Raw genomic sequence first — 23,336 nt, 5'->3', positions numbered from 1 at the left:
TTTGGAAGAAATCGTCATCTCCTCTCAGCCCACAGTTTTATTCTGAAACGACACCCCCCCCCCAGCTGTCCTGAAATCGCACTGAACCCCCGCGGCCTCTCTCTCGGTTCATTGCTGCCTCAGCTGGGGCGCGCTCGCCGCAGCAAAGTCCAGTTCGGTTTTTCCGCGAAGCTCCAAAAATCTATGAAATGTGTTTGCATGTTCCTCTCTGCAAGCGGGGATGTAGAGGTGGGATTGCAAGGACCGAGAAAGCTGGGGGAACCCACGCGTTCAGCCTCTGAGAAAGTACGCTTTTCCACAATAACTGACGGTGAATATTTTTTTTCTTTTCACATTTGTCATTAACAGACAGGCACTCTGTAGGGTTGTGTTCTCGGAGAATAAGCTTTTCCCCCCCTGCCCTTTCTTTTTTTTTTTTTTTTTTGTCACCATTCTGCACGGCAGGCTGAGAGACGGACCGCTCGGACTGTGGGAGCCCTCCCCTCTACTCGGATCTGCTTTGGTAGGTGCGAATAAAATGGGCCCGTGTTTGCAAATATGCAGATACATGGAAGAGGGGGGAGGAGGGGTAGGATAGGGGGTGGTGGTGGTGGTGGGGGGGTGTGGGTGTGCGTGTGTGGGGGGGTCATACTTTGTTGAAGTCTGCTGAAAGTTGGGATGTCATCTTCTTATAGGATCAAGTTATCGCAGGGTGAGCCGGGGCTCGGCTGTATATCCTTAAATGTGCGACTGCAGACCATATGCTGGTACCGCAGAAAGACTCCCGTGCTCATAGATCACTGAGTCCAGACGAAAGCCAGCTATTTGGATCTGTTTACTCCTGAAATCAAATAGTAATAATGAAGCCTTACCTACAGAGACGGGGATTGAATGGGTAATGGTGCTTCAGCACGGTGCTGTTCTCAGTTTCTCAAGAACGGTCTTCATTCCTCTTTATTCTAATAAGTGGCCGCCAGCGCTGATGCGGATTGGCACAATACAGAGACCCAAAGCCCGGTGGTTTATCGTGAAGCAGCTGTTAATAATGGCCACTAAAACTTGACGCTGCCCGTCAATGAAGGACATAATCAAGGCGCGTTGGAGTCGGATCATGCTTCCATTTGACAACCGACTCTCTCTGATCGTCACCCGGTAGCCGTTAACTGAAACTTTTATTTAATCCGCTGCCCTCCTAAAATCTAGTCAATGGATATCACAGTTGTTCACTCGCAGAAAGAGAGGTGAGGAACTCGTTGGCTAATTTTTTTTATTATTCCAAATGTCATATCTCACTCATTTTTCTCAATCTCTCTCTCGCTCTCTCTTTTTTTTTGTCCTCATTAGAAAGTTCCCAGGTAGCTTTCACCGCGCTACCCAAAGATTTACAGCAACCCCCCCTTGCGCCCCCCCCCCCCATCCGCAATCCGCCACCAGTATCGCTGCTCCAAGCGCTCCATATGTTCGCGAATAATTTGAAGTCACACTATGCTCGGCGTGGTTGTTTTTCTCCTCTTAACTTTTTGTGTGTATACACTGATCAGGGAGCGTGAGACGCAGCAGGCTATGGACAATGGACGAAGCCCGGAGTCTAATTATTGTCACCACGCTTTTTAACTTCCTCTTCGTGTGTGCGTCTGCGTACGTGTGCGTGAGTGAGTGTGTGTGTATATGTGTGTGTGTGTGTGTGTGTGTATGTATGTGCGCGCGTGTGTGTGGTCGTCCGTGTGCGCGCGTCCGTCGACAGGAGGGGGGAGGAATGGAGACTGTGTTGCTCACCGTAGACGATTACAGAGTGCGCAGACAGCGGCGCGTCTGGACGCTGCTTTTGCATCGTGCGTCGCCTGAACTCGTGCGCTGGGTGTGCTCGCGTCTCCGGAGGTGTAGTCAGCTGCCTCACGAGCCCGCAGGGGAACCGGACGACATTTTTTCCCCCCGTCTCCTGCAAAAAGCCGACAGTGATTACCTGGCACCTGCGCACGCAGTGACGTCAGTGAGGGAAACTTATAAAAGAGTTGCGCTCGTGATTCACATACGGACGCGTGCACCTGACGGTTCAACGCAGGCTCGCCGCCAAATGCTTGTCACACCTTTGTCAATTTTGACACCTGGCTGCCTGATTGGCTTAAAAGAGATTCATTTACCAATCAGACTTGATCTGCGATTTCAATTAGCAGGGCAATTTGTTTATTTAATTAAAAACGTGAATAGTTCAGGGTTTGTTGTTTACTGAAACCAAGTTGCACAGAGACTGAGACCTTGAGTTTATCCTTGATTAGTTTCTCTGAACTCAGAAATGAGAACTTCAGGTAATGTGAGGCTACTGTGGGGACCAGGTCAGTGTCTGCTGAATATTTAAGCAGCTGTAATAGAGGAACATCCCAGATTCCTGGTAGTTTTTGGTTATTTTCACGTGTAGGTTTTTGTTGTGACAAAGATTATAGGCTTACATTCCCCCCAAAATTGGGAAATATAAACACACACTGGCCCTAAATGCTTTCCTCCATTCCTCCATCATGTATTGATCCAGCTAGTCAACGGCTGAACCAACCAACCATTCATCCATCAGTCGGTGGTCACTAGCCTATATTGTAGACTGACACTCATCTGTCTTTTCCATCCTAGCGCAACAACTGGTATGTGATCAGGCATGTGAGGAGAAAAATCATTTTAAAAGATGGTGTATTCAAGGTTAACTGTTAAAGTTACCATTACATGCTGAGAGCTGTATGTGAATGATAAATTAGCTGTTCATGCTCATACAAGTATCGCAGAGCTGACAAAATTCACCCAGTGGCGCTGTGGCTGTCAGGAGGTCCTCATCATTTTTAGTGCTGTGATTGTAGAATCTATTAAAGGACTACTTCATTCACCAGTGATTTAAGCTGGAAAGTTTTTGTAATCGTTCCGCACAAAATGAGGAGCTCTGCTTGATCTGTATACACCACATTTTGTCAATGCTTCATATACTCAACCTCTGACATATTTATTTGTGGGTTTGAATGGTTTTACAATGTTTTGAAACTCTGTTTAGTTGTTAGGACCGGCTTTGCTTCAGGTACACACAATACGTACAGCAGTACTGACCATATTTGTGCCATATGTCTTAAAAGTGTGGCGTTTTTGAAAATACTCTGCTTTGCTTTCATGCGGAGAGTTAGATTAGAGGATTGATATCACTCATGTTTGTATGCGAAGTATGAGGCTGGTTAAAAAGACCATTCACCATTTTGTCAAGGGTTATATACCAGACCATTTCTTGGCTAGGCTTACTAACTTCCTGGAGTCTCCACTGGTTGCCTGGCAGCTGGTCCTGGCCAAGAAATAGTTTAGCACTTAACTCCTGTTCAATGATGAACTGTTGTTTTTTTTTTTTTTGTGGGGATTAAACAAACAGGACAAAACGTGTGAATTAGTGAGCTTCAGAGGTTTTGGTAGGCAGATTTTGTTACTTTTGGACAGAGCCAGGCTAGCTGTTTCCCCCCGTTTCCAGTCTTTATTTCAAGCTACGCTAACCGGCTCCTGGCTGTAGCTACATAGTTAGCGTACGGACATGAGAGTAGTATGGATATTCTCATATAACTATTGGAAAGAAAGCGAATAAACTTGTTTCCCATTTGAGTGTCTGTCTCAGGTCACTGATGCTGAGCTGCAGGCTTTATGCAAATTATTAGATTTAAACAATCTACACATGCCTGGGGAAAACTAGCCGGCATGGTCAAGCAGCAAATGGGCAGACAGCAAAAACAGAATATGTCTTAAAGGAACAATACAGTATTATGTCGAACAGATATATCTGGACACCACATTTCATGTCAACACCACATCTCACACTCAAATGACACTGTGTCAACAAATGGACTCATTTCACTTTTGCATTCCATGAGGGAGTTTGATATACAGGCTTGAACCCAGACTCAGTTATAAGCCAATCACAATCAAACTGCACACGCAAATTAATATCTATATATCAACTTGTGTGATGTTTTTGTAATCCACATTCAAACACTCTGGTTTGAAAATTCTAATTGAAATTCTCAGGTTCTGCAGAACAGCTGCCGTTGACAAAGCGTCCACAAAGTGACAGTTACCGAGCTGACATCTCTCAGCTGATTCAACAAAACAGGGTCCAATTAATGTCAAGACTTTCTATAAGTGTCTTTACTGAATGAACAGCAGCATTGATAATCACATTAAAAGCGTTGAGTTATACCTCCTCAGGCTAGTCAATATTTTTGCTGCTGTATTAAATGCTTTATTTTACCATTAAAACTGGAGTGATTTTCCACCACTCTGATTTACTTACCTAAACTGACCTAACAGATTCAGTTTTGTCTATAGTTATGATCAGGCGTTACAGAAACAGTTCAAAAAGTCATACCGATACACAGTCCCGCTGCAGTTCTGGCCACCAATTATTTTGTTCAAAGCATGCCTCTCAGGCCACACCCGTTCTCCGCAATCTTCAGCTGAGCTCATCGGTTGATCTGAAAAAGGCTTCACACATGTAGTTGTTGGACCATATTGATCACCGAGACAATTTATATCCAGGTCTTTATCTTCGTCTGCTAATCCTGTGCAGCAAGTTTTGTGCGGAGAGATCAACAAGAAACAAGAAAAACTCTGATATTTACACCTATTTTTGTTTAGAGACAGCTTGAAGTGAAAGACATGTGGCTCTTACGGGTTGTAATATGTCACAACTAATTTCAGTGAGCTTATCAGGCAAATTCAGAGAAATCTGAGGGTAAGGGCTTAATGTGAACCAGAGCATTAAGTCTATAACATCACTGGAAATTGAGCAAGCATGCTTAAAGGACAAAAAGGCACAAATTATCTGGTTTCAGCTGTATGGCGCTGACTCTCTCAGTAGCAGAGGCAGTTGTGGTTTAGGAGGCAGTTCACATAAGGACATAAGCCTCTTCTGTAAATGATATGGTGAAGCGATCTGAAGAGCCATGTTGCTGGAAGTGGAGGAAGGTGATTAGCCAAAGACTGTGTGCCATGGTCAGGGTTGATGATGATGGAAAGAGTGTGACTGATAGGTCAGTGGGATGGATAGCAGATGTACACACACACACAGCTGAGGAGGGTGAGCATGGAGCTAAAAAAAAAAAGAGGCCCCTGTTTTCATTTGTTACACAGTGTGGTAGACCAGGGCAACAACTGTGGGGCGGTGCACCAGTTTTGGCTTTTGTCAGAATGTAACCTGTTAACATGTGAAACACAGATCTGGATACAAGTGGCTGTCATTCCACTGGTTTCCTTAACAGTCTTTTCGTTTGAAATTCTGTCAGGCAACAAAATGTTGTTGACGCGCGAAACTACTAGAACATCCTTATACCAACACTGTCTCCATATCACTATATACTAAACGTTATAAAATTAGTTAAAGTCATTTTTGAATTGCAAATCATACGACAGCTTTTTGCCATTATTACACCTTAACTCTGCGTACTATACTATTGCATTTATCTGGTTATTTTTTTCCATAAACATAGTATAGGTTTATATCACTGTACTATAAAACAGTGTGTTGAAAAGTCCTTTAATTACTGAAGTGTTATAGCTCAAAGTCATGCTTGTCTCACCAATGTGCTCAGTTACAATACAAATAAAACTTTGTAATTTGTCAAATTATTTGTATTTTACTGAAGAAACAAATAGAGTGTGTTTGTGTTTCACTGCGTTATCTTCATACAGTAGGTGTTGCTGGGAATGACGCTAGGAAAGTCAGAAGTATCCAGGAAAAGCATTGTGTCACATCCATAATATCAAGCGTGAACAGCTGTTGAGATACATGTCATTTTCATTTGAAAGACCTTTTTTTAAAACCAGTGGAGTCATCAGTAGGTCAGCTGTTGCCAAGCGGGTAGGATAATAGTGTCCTGGCTGAATAGCTGATCAGTGATATTTTTGAAACTGTTTTCATGAGCTGTGAGCGCCAACTTTGTCACTTTGTAGCCGACTTGAGAACTAATTTATTCGAGCTACTGATAATTCGCCAGTTCATTAATTATGTGGAATACTCAAGTCTTTTAGCACATTTACTGTATTTAGATCATTGATGAAGCAATTGGATCAGAGCTGGATATTCTCCCAGGCCATGATTAATCAAGAAATAGCGTTGTTGTACAACTTGGTACCCACATTTACTTTTGTAAATTCACAGCTGCCATATACTTTAATTGAGACAAGGTACCATTAAAATCTCACTGAAAAAGAACCTTTAACAAAATTAAAGTATTCATAACTGACCACTGAATATTTTATTTTTCAGATATATTATTAAATCCCCTTGTATCGCTCTGATTTGCTGTGCTGTTATTCATTCACCCACAACTGAGCAGGGATGCAGTTAGTGTTGAGATGCTTTTGGGAAACCGGACTCTGGTCAGTGCTGTAGTGGGAGAAACTGAAACTATGGGGCTGAGGGGCTGCGGAGCTGGCTCTGGTTCACTGGCGCCACATCCCCCTGAGCTGGTGAGAATGTGGGGGCTGTGCTCTTGCCTTTGAAGCTTTACCTCCCACTAATTCTGGCCTTCCAATTTCCACACACTGCACAGACCCCCCCCCCCCCCACACACACACACACACACTCCATCCTCTTCCCCTCCCTTTCCCTTTGTTTCCCTTATAAGGCCTGGCCCAGCCATTTCCTCAGCTTTTCTGTGGGAGGTGGTTTGCTTGATTGTGAACACGGACAGGTCAGGAGAATAGCAGCATCGTTTTTTTTTTTCATAGATGAGCAGTCACAGGAATCTTGTGCTAAAAGCCTGTGGATACATGCATCTCTTTCCATTGGGGAGTCTCCCACTACTAGCCTAGTGAACCCTCTTCATAAACCTCACCTATCCATTTAATCTCACATTTCACCAAAATATATTGTGCTAGAGGTTTTGTCTTTACAACTAGTTAGATGAAAAATAATGACAGCAAACAAAAGAAGTCAAAAGTTATTAAAAAAAAATCAACTTCTGGGTTCTGTTTCTGGGGTTTTGGCACGATTTTCAGCAGCTTCCCAGATTGTTGGGTGAGCGAGTCAAATAAGGGACAGGTATTTATTTTCTCACATTTTTTATACACTCAGATCAATTACCACATTATTGTTAGTCAATCAATGCAACATTTCTTAAGTGATTAAACTGAAGTAAGGATGGTACAATTTATTTATAAATCATTCACACCTAATTTAGGTGTTAATTTAGGTTAGTCTCAAAAAAGGGCTTTACAGGTTATGTAAAGGGACATTATTACAGATATAATATATCACTGATACAACAGATCAATATGTGACAGAGGTCTTACAGAAGTTCATCTGGTCATCATCTCAACACAGGTAATAATGATAATATGGAATTATGTTCAGCACTGTTGAATGTTACACCACTGATTCAGGGTCTTTTCTGCTGATGAGATTACACCTCTGTAATGACTGCAAAAAAATGTGTTTGTTTATGAAATGCTGCACATAAAAACACTTGTTTGTAGCTTTAAGTGCAAAATGTGCATATACCTATAGCCGGAGTTGGACAGAAATCCTAACTTTTAGGTCTTTTAGGTAAGAATATAAAACTCATATCAAAATTTAAAAGTGCTCTTTAGTTACAAAACGTGATAGTTTGTAATTTATGTAGTTTACCAAAGCAATTCCTGTCCTCAGAACAACTTAATTCATTAATTGTTTTTTTTTACACATATGATTCATTTTCTTTGCTAACCAATCAGAGAAACACCAGGGAAGCAGCCAGGCATCTGTGAAATTTGATTTGTAGATTGATGTGTTAAAAGAAGAAGCTGAGAGGGAATAAGAGCCTCTTGATTTTCTGAGGTAGAATTTTAATTTTATATATCAGTACATCATGATCAGTGTTTTTCTTGGCTATATATGAAAACACTGGGTTGCCCCTGTCAAAGAACGAATTCTGTAAAACTCATGTCTATGTAGACAATGACCTGCACTAAACTCCTATTGTATCAAAGCACTTTATGCTAGATACAGGTATTGAATACCAGGTAAACCAACAAACTTACTGACAAACAAAATTCATTTTTATCTCAGTATTTATTTCAACTCTTTGCATAGTTTAACATTTACAAACATTATTATATATTATATTATTTGTCAGATTTTACACATTTTTCTGCCTGGATCAGGATGTTGGGTTTTTCATATTGGCTATTTTAGTGACTCTGATCTTGAACTGTTCCTTCTTTTCAGACAGTGTGAGAGGTGTCACTCATAGTGCTGAATCTACAGAGAATTATCACATGAATCGCTCCCCTCAGCTTTGCAGAGCTTTATAGTGAGTTGCAGCTCATTGTTTTCTGGTCTGACCTGCAACTGCAATGTGTTGCTTCACTCTCACTGTTCTCATATAGTTGTTGTCAGCAGCAGGCAGCTGTTTTCAACGAAAAAGCTCTAAGAACCCACTGCACACTACCTGCTCAGCACCGAACAGCAGACAGTAATAGTTAGCAGCGAGCTGGTGAACATAGTGGAGCATTTAGCAGCGAAAGAGTCATGGTAGAGACCAAAAACAGAGCTAAAACCGAGTGAATACTGAACTTACATTCATCAGGTGGACAGAAATACAACTCCAAATAAATATGTTCATCTTGTTGATGGCTGTGTAAATAAGCAAAGTTAACCATATAGACGTAAAAGGTGATAAAGTGTCAATATTGTGCTCACAAATTGTTTCTGGTGGCCAAAAAAACCAGTCAAGATACTATGTTTTAGTTCTTCTTGCATTTATGTAAGTTGACCCACAATTTAACAAAAATGGAAAATGTTTTTCATGAGTGCTTCTGTGTTTTGGTGAAGTGATCACTGGTGAGTAATTTACACACCTTTCTGCCCTCCCTTGTGTTAAGTTTTCAGACGGCCCATGGAAGAACGTGGATGAGGGCTGAGCTGTAGTGCGGGCAGAAGGCTCCGGGGCCTGCCTGTTGTCACCTGGTTGATTGGTCCATTGAGGTGAGGCACCACTCTCACCGGGGCACAGAACGGACCGAGAAAAGGTCTTTGCTCCCCCTCCTCGCTCACCCCTGCCCCCTTTCCACCCTCACCCCCAACCCAGGCACATAGGCTCTGGACCATGTCTACCGGGCTGTCGGAGGGGGGCCGGACAGAGGACCTGGAGCGGAGCAGCTGCAAACAGGACTCTCCTGTTACAGAGCGCAGGAACCGCAGTGGCATCATCAGTGAGCCCCTCAGTAAGAGCCTTAAGAACTCCCGTACTCTCTCCCAGTATACAGCAGTCTCTTCTGCCACCACCAATGGACACACGGACAATAGTGAGAGTAAGAGCCACCCGGCCAAGCCTCAGCCACCCCCACAGCCCCAGCCCACTGTCTCCGCACTGACAGCAGCCAAGTTGGACCGAACCCTAGAACAGGTTCTGGAGGGACAGAATGGCCTGCTGCACTTTGCCCAGGCAGCAGCACTGTTAAAGCGGGCCGGTATGGAGCACATGCTCCTGCCTGGGGGCATGGGAGTGGGAGTTGGCGGTGGAGACGCAGGCTCGGGGGCTAGCGACTTGGAGGGTACGTCTGTCACGGACGCCGTAGGTGGTCCTGTTGACTTCCCATATGGAGTAGGGGGTGGCTTCCCCTTCAACCCGGGGCTTTTCATCATGACGCCGGCTGGAGTGTTTCTGGCAGACAGCGCGCTACACATGGCCAGCCTGGCCGAGTACCCAGCGCAGAGTGAGCTGGCCTCTGCTATCAACTCCGGTAAAAAGAAGCGAAAACGTTGCGGCATGTGCCCACCTTGCCGACGGCGGATTAACTGCGAGCAGTGCAGCAGCTGCCGGAATCGCAAAACAGGCCACCAGATCTGCAAGTTTCGCAAATGTGAGGAACTGAAGAAGAAGCCCTCTGCTGCTCTGGAGGTAAGAGGGTGGTGGTTATGATATGCCTTTGCTCTGTGAGCCATTCTTTAGGGTTCTCCAAAATAACCTTAAAGGGTTTTGAGCAAAAGACTTACTACAAAGCCTCAATGCATCTATGAAAAATGAAATTATTTGGGTGCGTTAATAATAACCCCTAAGTGAAAAACCAAACACGGAAGCTATAAGATTGTCACCATGAGATCTAACGTTTGGATGCTGATCCACACCGAAGAAATGAAAAATTGTTTTAAAAATACTAGAGAGATCTGCAACCTCACAAACAAACTCACAAACAAATTTCAGCTTCACATCTGAAAGCACAAAGGAAGACCTTTTGGTTCATACCTAAATGTCATTCCCCTTTAAGGGAAGTAGTACGGGGGGGGGGGGTTGATGGCTCCAGAAGCAGGGGAGTGACAGGTGGTGAAAAGTGCAGTGGATATGTGCAGGGTAAGCATGCACCATGGGGTCCCTTTAATCTGTCCACCATAACCACACCATCACCCTGCCCACATCTTTCAATTGGAGGACTAATTCTCTAGCCATAACACAAGATTATTTGTGTTTTTCAAATAGAGCTACTAAGTGTTGTTCCCTGGAGCATTTTCTGTTTGGTCACATGTACATCCTCCTTGCGGTTACTTGTGCATATGTTGATTGTACAGAAATATGTGTCCAGTATGTGTTTGTGTGTAAGTGTACATGCGTGGGTATGTTTGTGTATGTTTGTGGATGTAACAAGGCCCATCTGGCCACAGAGCTGTCATCTGGAGCACCAGGTGTCAGTGTGGCACACGCGACCCCCTTTTGCTGCCACTGTCCTTTTCTCCGGTGACATTCCTGCTCATCTAAATGGCCCCTCCGAACTTACTGTCTGTCTGTTACCTCCATCCCACTCAGTGGCCTAACTAACCCTGGCTGTGGTGACAGAACGACCAATCGTGAAATCAATTTCAGCAGATGTTCCATCTCAAAGGAAATAAACTTTTGTGATCAATGGATAATAGTGTCACTTTGGCGTTACATAATAAATTGATAGATATGTAACACAGTGTGAACATGAACCAGTGGAGAGGCCTCTGGTCTAATTGACACAAACTGGATCTGTGCTTCAAACTGCTAATGGCTTTACTTCTTTCTCTTTCTGATGTTGATAGAGGGTGACAGCTTGGCCTCTTGTTTGTTAGCTGAAAGGTTGGTTGTTCAATCCCCATGTGCTGACTTTGGCCATTCACAGTAAAATGCTCCTTAAAGGGAAAGTTTGGTTATTGGAGAATTTTGAGTAAAACAAAGTGATGAAAACATTTTTGAACTGCAGAGATTTAAAATATGCTTTGGTTATGTAATTCAGCAAAATGAAAATCATGTCTGGTTAATATATATATAATATATAATATATATAATATAATATATTATATACTACAGCAGAAACAATTTGTCCATTAATTGATTAAACAAATAATTCTTGGCAACTATTTTGATAATTGATTGATTGTTTCAGTCATTTTTCAAGCTAAGATTGTGAATCTTCTCATCTCAAATGAGAGGATTTCCTGCTCTTCTTTGTCATAAATCAATGTAAACTAAATATTTTTGGGTATTTGGACTTTTGGTTGAACCAAACAAGACATTTCCATACATCATGTTTGGCTCTGTGAAAATGTGATGGGCCTGTTTTTGGACAATTTTTAATGTTTCTTAAACTAAACGATTATGATTATATGAATGATTAATTGAAAAAAACAACTGGTAGATTAATCAATAATGAAAATATTTATTAGTTGCAAACCCTGGGTCATCCCGTACAGAAACAAATGGAAAACCAGTGGCTGCCTCAAAACATAGAGAAGAACAGGTGTATAACACTTTAAAAACACATGGTAAAATCTGGAAAATAGTGGGCAACAATCAAAAGTGTACATGATTTGTAGTGCAGTAAATGAGCTACAACATTCAAAAACCGCCGCCTGGACCTCTAATAGTGTGACATTCAAAGATTCATGTGCTGGACATCGCTCTGACTGAAAAAACCTGACTTTCTCATGTGTTCAGAACCAGACTGATGTGTCTGAATATCGGCATGCTGTTTTTTTTAGTGTTGTATTGTTCGGTTGCAAATTGATGGGAGGCTTCAATTGTCTCTGTTGATGATTCACCAAAATGGTGAGATGTGTCAGCTTGCAATGTAGGTGGCACGACTCAATGTCAGTGGCTTGAATATTCATGAATGTTGATACCGGTCATTATGTTGCTTGTAACGTCACAGTCTGCTGATGAAAGAAACTCCAGGGCACCATAAACCTGCCAGGCCTCCAAGTACCAAGTATAATAGAAGTCTGATTATTGACTTTTGTAATTGTATGGGCTGTAATTACCTTGCACACATTTTTTTACTTCTGACATTTGAGATCTACTACTTACTAACTTATTTTATGTGTCTGTCAAGCAATTTCCTCTTTTTCAGATCAGAAATGAGAAGCAAAATCTCTGCTTACAGCTCAATTTCACATTTACAGTATTGTATAACAATATTAGGGTAATGAGTATTGTTAAAGGACAACATCAGTGTTTTTAAAATCTTGCAGCTGTGGTATGGGCTACACGTCTCATCATTCCTGATGGTGTCTGCAATACATTAGTGTAGCTGTCAAAAGCAAACAGTGTGGGAAAAAAGCTTTCAGAATTAAACATTGCCTGAACTAGTCCATTAGACATCAGAATAAGTTTTCTTATATTTCACCGGGCAGAAAGGTGGATTGTTACACTGCAGCTGGTGCGTGCATTAAATACAAATGGATGTCAGGGTCTCATTAATTGCGGAATGTAGGCATTCAGTTGATGAGATATGACACTATATCACGAGTGATGCAGTGCCTTCTTAGAGGTCTGAAAGTTTCTGCAGTGCCACAGATGTTCTGAAGGTCATGACATAGCGATGGGAAAGGCAAGAAAAATTCATGCCAAATTGTGCAACTCCTGCACATCCTCCCGTACAGAAAGCATGGACCAAACCTTATCTTTAGTCACCTCACTATTGCAAGAAATAAAATCTTGGTGACAAAATAATCTTCGCAATATTCCTCTGATGTTGCCTTATAAACCTACTCATGTTTCTCACTGGATATTTGGGACATATTTGTTATATGATACAGTTAATTAAAAGTTTTTACTTCAAGAATGACTTAAAACAACTAATCATGAATACACTGCAACACAACTGACAAAATTAAAACTACAACTGTAGAGTAAATCGGCTTTAACTCAAAACGAGACTCATATTCTCATTCAGTCAGGAATCCATCAAAGAGGTCTGCAACCTGTTACTTCTTTGCCCCAAATTGATTTGCCACAGTACCACAGTTCCCCCGTACAGAGCTCTGACAGTAATACATTTTCAATTTTTCCTGTTTTTTTTTATTTGTCCTCATGCACTCATACATTTCCCATTAGCAGTCTAGTAGTTGTCTCAAATGGCTTTGTTATTAAGTCAACAGCTCTTGTGCAGCAGGTGATTAGATCAGAGAGTACAGCCTGGGCCGCACCGTCAGTGAGCGTGATGTCACCAGTACAAGCTAAATGTCAGAGGATGAGATTCATGGAGGATGTGCTGCGTCAGGAGAGAAAGTGGAGAGCAGAGAGTCAGCATTAAATCCTAAATGTCAATATCGAGTATATGATGTAAGATTGTCAATTACACTACAGAGCTTTATTGTCTTTAAACAAGGGGTCTATGATAGAAATTCCTGCTTCCCGTCAGTGCCTTTAAAGCATATTCAGGGCGACTTGGGCAGCACCTGTGCCAGAAGAGAAGATCCTCCTGGCTTTCTGAGCCCACAGTGAACTGCAGTGAGCCTCAGCTGTAGCTCAAACAGCCCCTGAGTGTCACATTCCCCTTCAATCAAAGACAGAGCGGCACATCCCCTTCTGCTGTGGCTGTTACACTAGTGTGCAGTCTCTAAAGGGGCATGACGTGTCATTTAAAATGTGTCTTGCAGTCAGTTTGTCAGATGGTTTTGACTGCTCTCCAGCACGTCTATGTGTGCACGCACATGGGAGTAAAAAGACTAGAAGAAATATCTTGGCTTTGTCTTACTGCATTTGCATTGAAAGGTTTGTGCTCGTGTGTTTGTCGAAGCCTGTGAGCGTATACACGTCGGTACACCAGTGGAGTCCAACAGCAGTGTGCTTATTTTAAGGGTGTTGACGGTTTCCATTGAAAGCTCATGGCAGCTCAAAGAGGAGCGTAAAATTGGCAAGTGAGGGGGAGTTAGCATGCTAAGGCCTTTGCCACCTCATAGCTCACTGGCTGAAGATGTCTGGATTTATTCTGGGAATGCTACATTTGAGAGAAATAAGTGGGAAGGCAGTTCCTTTCTGCTCTGTGTCTGAATACCCTCCAGTGGTGTCAGTCTCAGCGATGCTGTTCAACACAGAGCGAAAGAAGGAGAGTCAGGATTAGGAAGTTGTAGTGTGCCTTGTTTTTACTTGTATGTCACTGTATTATATTCGGGGTGTGCTGTCCACGGGGATGGGTAATTGAAAATATTAGAAGATAAGACATGAGCTGAGTTTTGGTCTTTGTCTACTAGAATAATATATTTTTTAATGAAAGTCACTGGTTGTGTCAAAGACTCTGCTTCTTTGTCATCAGACACAGCTATCACCTGAACATACTACTTGTCCATTGGGGGCTACTTTGCTAGTATCAGACGTTGACATGGGAGTAGCACATTCCCTCATGGTCTTTCCTGCCTCCCAGACAACGTACACCAGACAGTCAGGACAGAGGAGACTCATGCAAACTGACAGGCATGCAGTCTGACACTGAGACACATGGATGTGTGGGCAAGTTGCTGGGCAGACAGAGGGACAAGTTGGGGTGGACAGAGGAGGCTAAGGAAGACAGAGAGAGAAAGAAAGCAGTAAGGCAGAAAGGTGTCTTAGTGCTGACTGATATCTGGATTAAGCAAATAGCCCTTTACTCAAAGAGAGACTGTGGTATTGTTTGCAAAATAATCCAGGTTGTAGTCAGCCCAGTAAATACAGATTTTGTCATTTGCAGGTCAAAAGAACAGCATTTCAGTCCCTGCATTTCTAGCTGTTAATGCAGTCATTTAAGTACTATTGAAACAATCATTATATGAAAGCTTGGCGTCCAAATATCTTTCAGTTTTCAACCGAATTAGCCCAGTTTGAACCTAGACACCTATATATCATTTGGCCTGTGATTGCTGGATGAGTATTGAGGGTTAGTGTGAAAGGTTTGGATCACTAGCTTTAGGATTTATCGCCGTTCAAACATTTCCAGCATCTTCTCTCTTATATTTACAGGTAGAGCTGCAACAATTAGTTCATAAATTGATTAGTCGATCGCCCGAAAAAATTAATCTGCAACTATTTAGATAATCGACTAATGAACTTCCAGCCTCTGAGATTTGTATTTCTTCGCCTCACATTACGATAAATGGAATATCTGAAGGTTGTACAGAACAAGTAAATTGAAGACATCACATCACTGTGGCTTCTGAAATATTGTGAATGTTATTCTTTCACTATTTTTTTTAACATTTCATAGACTAAGTAATTAGTCGATTTATGAAGAAAGTAATCAGCAGTTTAATGATAAAGAAAATAATTGTTAGTTGCAGCCCTATTTACACCAGTGACCCAGACATGTATAATTAACTAATACAGGACTAATGGGTTGAACTAATAGATCAGATTGTCTGTCTGAATGTCTCCTGTCCTGGCTTTGAAATGTGTGTATTGATGCCGCTAGAAAACTTGTATGGATGTATTCACATATCAATCATAATTGACTGCGAAAGGGTGAGCAGGCTTAGGAAAATGCTTCACCCCTTCAGCCAGACAAACAGTGAGTGTTTATGCCAACTAGAGGTCACTGGTGTTTTGATTCAGTTGTTCTAAAGGTTTTCTTTTCTGCTTCTTTGAACAGCAGACAGTGTTACAGCCCACATACAATACTGTATGTGGAGATGCTTTGCATTCATTGTGTCTGTTTGTGTTTTTTCTTTTCTTGTGGGTGTCAATGAGGGAATCCTCACAATTGTTGACGATAAAGCCAGGAAAACAATAACCAGACTGCTCAGTGGTGCCCTGGGGAAAAAAGCTGAATTCATGATGGCTTAAACTGGCTAACAGGAATTTGCATCGGCAACACCTAACAACTGAAAGGCCATTATAAATGATGTTGGATTTACCTCATTTAAGATGCATTTAGACTGAAAAATAAAGGATGTTTCCGTTTTCTACTTTTGTGGTATGTGACACAGATTGTTTGTGCAATGCTAAGATAAATGTGCTTGCCTGTTTTGAAAAAAACACATCCATTGATTATAGTGATTGGCCACTCCACACCCACAGATCCCATCTGTTTGAACCTGTGCAATCAGTGTTAGTGATGGAAGGGTTTTTCTGTTCCTGAGCTGCTGCCATTTTTCCATTGATTGCACATGTTTGATAATGAGGAAAAACAGCATCTACAGTTCAATCCAAGGATGCGTTGATTTTCTTCCCACACATCACGTCTTGGTCAGTCTGGCCTTTACCCGGTTTTTGACATCTGTGGCAGCGCCAGATGTTGCTGTCCTCTGACTGTCTTCTTAACGGCTGAGTGCTGCTGCAGAAAGGTCATCACAGAGACGGATGAAGGACTAACTATGCTGAACACACAGACCATAAAATAATGTTGGCAACATGCTGCTGGTAACCTCCGGGTTTGTGGTTTGTATTAATATTAATTTGAGAAAAACAAAAAAAATCCTAAATATGTGAGGCTTACTGAGCATTCCACTGAAAGCTACAGTTTGCAAGATTAGGTGAGGAAAAAAAAAAGAAAAAAAAAAGCGCAGTACCATAAACACATTCAGTCCAAACCTGCATCCATCAAACAACATTTGCTACATGTTTGAGAAACTGATATGATATTTAGAGGTGGATGTGAACTGGCACATGCACATTTAGGCAATGAACAGCACCGTGTTATTGAATGTCTCTGCTGTCAGATTATTCCCGTTTGAGTCAATTTAACAAATAAAGCACAGTGTGGGCTATATTTGGCTGAGATCACCAGAGTAATTACCTTGTTTGAAGTCTTTTTACCCGAGCAGAAATGTTTCATTTTTGTCAGCAGGACTTAACTTTTAAAATGAAAGTAAAGGAAACCTGGGGAGCACGAACCCTGCTGTCATTCAGTTTCATGTCCAGATATGAACAGTAACATTCAAAAGAACATTGTACTGCCGAATCAAGGGTAGAGGAATGGTTCAAGTGGGCCTGAAAAGTAATTAGGGCTGGTATTGTTTTTGAACAAACTTCTCTGAACTAATGGGCCATTTGAGTTGCCTTTGTTGAAAAACTCGTAATTTCACTGCAGCTGTGCAAGAGAGCTGCGCAAACAAGTAACACAAAACTCTAAATCTGATAATGTTCAGGTTACAAATGATTTTTTCATCAGAATGTGGGTTAGGGTTTTAACTTTTTCATCTCTTCACTGTATATGGCAATATACATATGTGAATGTCAGTGGTGTGTGACACTTGCAGCACATCTTTCATTTTCAATAAGATAGGTGTAATTATATGCATCGGTGTATGTATTTGTGTTTAACTCCCAGAATGTACGACTTAAAGCTTCTTCTGTTGAGAGCTGATGGAAAAGTGAATCTGAATCCATCGTGTATGAGAATTTTAGTTTAACAGTCTGGCTGTTTGGTGTGATTTCGGGGGTGTATTGTGAGCGTCGGTTAACGTGCCACTGTGTGTGGAGGTGTGTGACTGTACTTGAATACATATTGGTTTGGTGTGAGAGTGTGTGTGGGTGCATAAATGTTTGCCGAGCTCCTCCTGCCTCGCTCCAGGCAGAGCTGGCTAACGGAAGAATCGGTGCTGCAGAATCGAGTTGCGGAGGACGCCAGCCGTGCTGCAGCTCCAGGGACCCGAGCGGCTCTCTATCTCCTGACTGGCAGGCCGCTGCTGAGCCCTACAGCTGCATGCATGTGTGCCCCTCCTGCTCGGTGCAATCAGACACACAGATAGCCACAGTGAGAGAGGGGTGGGGGACGGAAAACGGCATCATCATTGATGATGGTGTGGGAGAGCAGTGCGTGTGATGGCTAAATAATAAATGTGGCATATCGGGTTTTGTGTGAAGCCAGGACTGAAGCCCGTTCCTGTGGTGATGCTGAGGGGAGAGGGGTGCAGCTGATGGGCCAGACAATGTAGGTTTTAGAGATTTCACACATAAAGCTCATCCAGAGATAAATAGCGATATATAGCTGGTGCTGAATTGATTTGCTGTTTAATCAATTCGTTGATTGACATTAATCATTGAAAATACCAAACACTGACTGGTTCTGCCTTTGTACATTTGAAGATTTTCTGCTTTTGTCTGTTGTATAACAATGCAAATTGAATATCTTGGAGTTTTTCACTGTTGTTTGGACAAAACAAGCAATTTGAAGAGTCCACCTTGGCTTCTGATAACTTAACATTTTTAATTTTTTTCCACATTTCATATATTAAGCAATTTATTTAAAAAAACAATTGATAGATTAATCAATAGTGACAATAATCATTAGTTTCAGCCCTAAATTGAAAAAAACAACAGAGAATGTAGGAACAACAGGGCAAAATTATGTTTACCCATCTGTCAAGGTGTGAAGAAATGATAGCTTCTCAGTGAAATAGTAGATTTTTGGGATTCTATTTGCAAACACTTTGCAGACACAAAACTGTGCTGCTTTTCATTAACAACTTCTACCTCCTCCTCTCCTCTCCTCTACTTTCCTCTCCCCTTCCCGCCCCTCCCTCCTTGTCTTCTGTTTCTCCAAGAAGGTGATGCTTCCTACAGGAGCGGCGTTCCGGTGGTTCCAGTAGGACCCTTCCTCCACTCCCTACCCAAAGCTCTGCCATCAAGTGCAATGCCAACTCCTGGATTGTCTCCGGAACAGACACTGGCTAATAAACAAACAAGCAACAAATAAAACTATAGGAAAAAAAAAACAACAACAAAAAAAAATAAAACAAAAACAAAGCTGATAAAAATAAAATTTAAAAAAAAATCAATCGGGTAATGGATGCACCTACTTATTCCTTGAACCAAAAATGAAGCGTAAAGAAAAGCATCTATGGTAACTTTCATTCCCTTTTCTATGTTTCCATTTTGGTACCTTTTGTCCTTTTTCCAGCAGTTTTTTTTTTTTTTTTCTGTTGCTTAAACATTGAACTGTTCATTACCAGAAACAGAAATGACGGACTGAGTGTGGACAATCAACTAATTTCTGTGTTTGGTGTTAATGTTGTTCATGTGTGGAAAGATACAGTACTTGTGTAGAGAATGTAAATTTACAGCTATATTTTAAAACTAGTGGCTAATGGCAAACATTATTGTAATTCTTCACCATTATGTTACTTAAACCCTTGTCTATTTTATGATTCATTTCGTTGAAAAGTACAGTTTTCAGACAGATCAGTGGTTGTCTTTGAATGGCAAACAAAAAGTTTTCAAATTGTGACGCTGTTGATTTCGAACTTAAACGGACAAAGTCATGTTATTGGGCAGATCGCCAGAGACTCTACACTGGGTTGAAGACGCTGTCCGCCAGAGCCGTCACTAGTGTAGTCTCCTCAATCAGCCCTCCTCTGCATTTCCAAACTTTTCCTTTAGTGAAACTGGCAGCCTTACGTTACTGTAGCCGTACTGAGCATGTGCCAATACTGCTCAGGGCAATAGCACTACGAGACAGCACTTGCTCTGAGTCAACCCTACTGAACGCACTGAGACAAGATACATTTTTTTTTTAAATTTGTTTGTTTATCTGTTATATTTTCATGATTTTGTTATGTTGCTGGGTAGCTACAGCTTTTAAAAATAACCAATCTTTGTATTCGTTTAGAAAATTGGACTGGTTTTGTGAATAAAAAGGAATGCATGTATTCGTGTCAAAATTTACAGTTCTGATGTTTGTCTACTTGTCTATTTGCATGTTTTTTTTTTTCAACGGCTGGTTTGACAAAAAGAAATATTGAGTATAAACTTTCCATAAATTGGTGAAACTGTTCCCTTTTCTTTTATAATTGGATGTTATAAAAAAAAATTCAGAAAGATTCTGACAGGAGAAGAACTCATTAAAAGTAAATCAGGCGGTGCTATGGATCACCGCGATGTCCTTGGTTTGACTGAGATATTTCTCTAACTGCCTATGTAATAACTTCCTATATAGTGGAATGACTGATGGAGCCTTGCTATGCTAAAATGTAACCAAAATTATTTAAAAGATGTTTGAATAAGAACAATTTTGATTGCAGTGGTTCTTCAAAATGCATGAAACCTCCTGAAAATCCTCCTAAATGTCATTTTTTCTCAATGATTTTTGCTCTTCTCTAAGATCTTTGTGACATTCACCCTACTCCATGACATTTACGGCCAGAAAACACAAGCGGAAAATCATTCATAGTCATGGATTACTAATGGGAAGTTTTGTCAGCAGAGCTATAAAGCGTATCATAAAGAAGCCTGGATAAAGTGTGTGTGTTTAGGGCTCTGTGTATAATGCACACTCTGAGTAGAAGCGACGTGAAGTTTGGATAAAGGCATGGATAAGCTAAAGCAATGCTGATTTAAAAACCTTTCCAAAACTGTGGTCAGTCTCACATGGGTCTTTATGTAATTACTGATTCTAATGCCTCAGGTCTGTGACACTAGAGTGAATTTCCATTTCCTGCAAAGTAATGATTTTCAGTGATTTTTTTTTTCCTCACAGCTCCATAGTCAGTCTTTCATATCCAGGTGGGGAAGTAGATGCAGATTTCTGCAGCAGCCGTTGTACTGAGTGTTTTTAATTAGTGAATTTCCACAGTGCAAGGCCCAGTATGGTGGGCTTGTGTATGAGCTCGTGATCAGCTTGGCGAGCGGAGGGTTGGAGAGTGTAGCTATATTCCCAGCTCCCCCCCCTGGTGACAGTGCTGGGCTTGTGCCATCGCCATGGCGATGGGGGGGTGTGTGTGTGTGTGTCTGGGGGGGGGGGGCAGCTGAGGCCTTTCATTATTAATGTGCACCACGGCGTCCTTACCTCCTCTGAGCCCGCACAGCTCACTGCCTGACCTGCCATCCAAGGGAGAGGGAGTGGGGAGGGGGAGGACTGAGGAGGCAGAGATAAAGAAAGAGAAGTGAGCCAGAGAGAAAGAAAGAGACAGCACGACTAGCATACAGTGTGGAAGCATACGACTGTAAAGTACAAATTCATTCATGGACTTGTAATTTACATTTACACCTGGAACAGAAAAATAAGGCGACATGTGTCAGATTAAGTTTTTTAGTTTGAGTAGTAGGTTTTGGGTGTGGTTGCAGGTGAGTGTGGCTCCTGCCTGCTGAGGTGTAGCAGCCCAGGAGTGGAGGGGGTCAGGTGGTAGTGGTGGTTGTGGTTTTCTCCATGCAGAGGGGTCTACGGCTTGGTGAGCAGGCCTGTCACACTGGGAAAATCCTGGAATCTTATCACCGCCTCACAGACACTGAGCTGCACTGATCTACTCACCCTCGTTGCCAGCAGACATGCCCTTCCCCCATCCAAATGCCCCTGCGCAGGCTGGCCCCTTCTCAGCTCAGTTGCCACCTTCTTTGAACGGCAAGATAGCAGGAACTGATGCAGTCCAATTGTTGAGGAGGGAGGAATGCTGCTTGTTAAATGTGACTAACAGGAAGCAAAACACAACGTAAGTGAGTACACAGGCCAGAGTGCTGAAAAGTCAGCAGCGACTCTTGTTCTACTAGTTGACCATTCAATGTAAATCAAGTCAGAGGGAGGAACATAATGTGGTATATGTGAATATTAAAGAGCCATATTTACTTAAGTGTAATGTTACCGAACAAATTGATATAGGAGGTTTAGATCAACAGAATGAAAATTCACTTACCCCTCTGTGTCACGCAAACTGTGTGGGACTAAACAGCATGGTTCCCCATGAATATGAATATAATATGATATGCTAAGATTTTGTGGAAATTTAAAATGTTATTAGTAAATGAATAATTGCTTTCTAGGGATATTATATTTGTTTCTGTGTGATGCAGGAAAGTGGCTGAAAAAGTTTGTCTCATTAGGGTTCACAAAATTTCTCTCTCTCTCTCACCACTGAAGTTGAAACCTGTACAAACAAAGGTAATATATGATGTCACTGTGGTACAATTTGTGTTTTTTAAATTTGTTTGGCAAAAATGTTTTCAGTGTTAGATGTATCCAATATCGCTCCAGTTGAACTGTTGATTCCTGTAGCGAAAACAGAGTGGTACTGGTTGCTGTGCCAACTGTTCTAGCAACAATGGTAGCCAGTTTGTAATCTTTCCTGTTTGGTCCTTTTTTTAGCATCATTCTGAATACGCAATTCAGCAGTAGAAACTTTTTTATAATGGCCTAGCTACCCTTGGAATACAGTATGTCCTTACTATGAGGAAAAGATACAAATTTGCTGCAAAATTTACCTACATAACTAATCACTGTAGTTGTAAATAGGCACTGCACAAATATTTATGATAAGACAATATAATTTGTTTGGTGATATATATAAAAATGTGCTGAGCTCTGCTTGTGTGAACACAGGCTGAAACACTGAACCACAGACATCAGTGCAGGCAACACTGATTTTGAGTACTGACTAGTTGAAATTCATGCATCCTCAATTCACTTGATTTGATAACTGAGTATTTAAAAAAAAAAAAAAAACGTGGAAGAACACTGACGACACAGATGTATCCAGGTTTGAATTTGCACCTTGCTGCTTCATGGAGAAGCCTACTAACAACAACCGCTATAGTGATAATAAAGTTAGATAAAATACACTAATACTGGAAAGCAGTGTGTCACCCAACTATGGTTTCAATGCTACTTGGCAAACTTAGGTGTCTTTATGTCTTCCTGTGTTGTGTCTCACAAATCCTGTTTTGTTGTTGCAGGATTGTTTGGAAGAGAAGCCTGTCCCCCTTCCACTATACTTACCAGACCTCTGTTAAAGCTCAGACACAACAGATATACAGACATGATGGATGCTGGGACACTCAGGAGTATTAATGGTGTGTTATGAGAAAGCTGACAACTAAAGAACCTGCAGAGTGTGTGTGTGTGTATATATATATATATATATATATATATATATATATATATATATATATATATATATATATATATATTTGGTTTTTTTTTCTTTTCTTTTGTTTTGCTTTGTGACAATTAAGACAGATGTTAGGACAGGTATTTTTGCCATAAAGCCTGGCATCAACTATCTGTATTTTGTTTACACTAACTACAATTTAATGAAACTGTGCACGGTACAAATAGGGTTTGTATTGCTATCTGTAATATATGTGTCAAATTTACATTTGGGGTAAGTTTTTGAGCACGGTTTCAGTTACTTTAACAAAACACTGGTTGAGTGAGGTAATATATAACAC

The 23,336-nt window shown here is 41.4% G+C and overlaps 1 protein-coding gene across 5 annotated transcripts; it reads left to right on the top strand.

The window, feature by feature from the left end:
- The first annotated feature begins 215 nt into the window (after positions 1-215).
- Positions 216-22,906, top strand: cxxc5a (CXXC finger protein 5a). Of its 5 annotated transcripts, none has more exons than XM_040149714.1 (4): positions 216-310; positions 445-502; positions 8,854-9,872; positions 22,842-22,906. In XM_040149714.1, exons 3-4 carry the CDS (start codon positions 9,078-9,080, stop codon positions 22,896-22,898), a joined length of 852 nt encoding a protein of 283 aa, XP_040005648.1. In that variant the 5' UTR covers positions 216-310; positions 445-502; positions 8,854-9,077; the 3' UTR covers positions 22,899-22,906. The 5 variants fall into 5 exon arrangements, with proteins under 5 accessions (XP_040005648.1, XP_040005652.1, XP_040005651.1 ...); XM_040149718.1 differs by lacking the exon at positions 22,842-22,906 and adding an exon at positions 18,728-20,148; XM_040149717.1 differs by lacking the exon at positions 22,842-22,906 and adding an exon at positions 18,725-20,148.
- The last annotated feature ends 430 nt before the right edge of the window (positions 22,907-23,336 follow it).

This window comes from Xiphias gladius, chromosome 17 (genome assembly GCF_016859285.1).
Source record: "Xiphias gladius isolate SHS-SW01 ecotype Sanya breed wild chromosome 17, ASM1685928v1, whole genome shotgun sequence".
NCBI classification, from domain to species: domain Eukaryota; kingdom Metazoa; phylum Chordata; class Actinopteri; order Istiophoriformes; family Xiphiidae; genus Xiphias; species Xiphias gladius.
Note: the sequence above shows the minus strand (reverse complement) of the source record. Positions and strands in the feature narration are given on the sequence as shown.

Bases quoted from the DNA above. Each gene is read 5' to 3' on its own strand.
- cxxc5a (XM_040149714.1), top strand. From the start codon at position 9,078: ATGTCTACCGGGCTGTCGGAGGGGGGCCGGACAGAGGACCTGGAGCGG. The intron at 9,873-22,841 runs GTAAGAGGGTGG...TTGTTGTTGCAG, and splicing joins AGCCCTCTGCTGCTCTGGAG to GATTGTTTGGAAGAGAAGCC.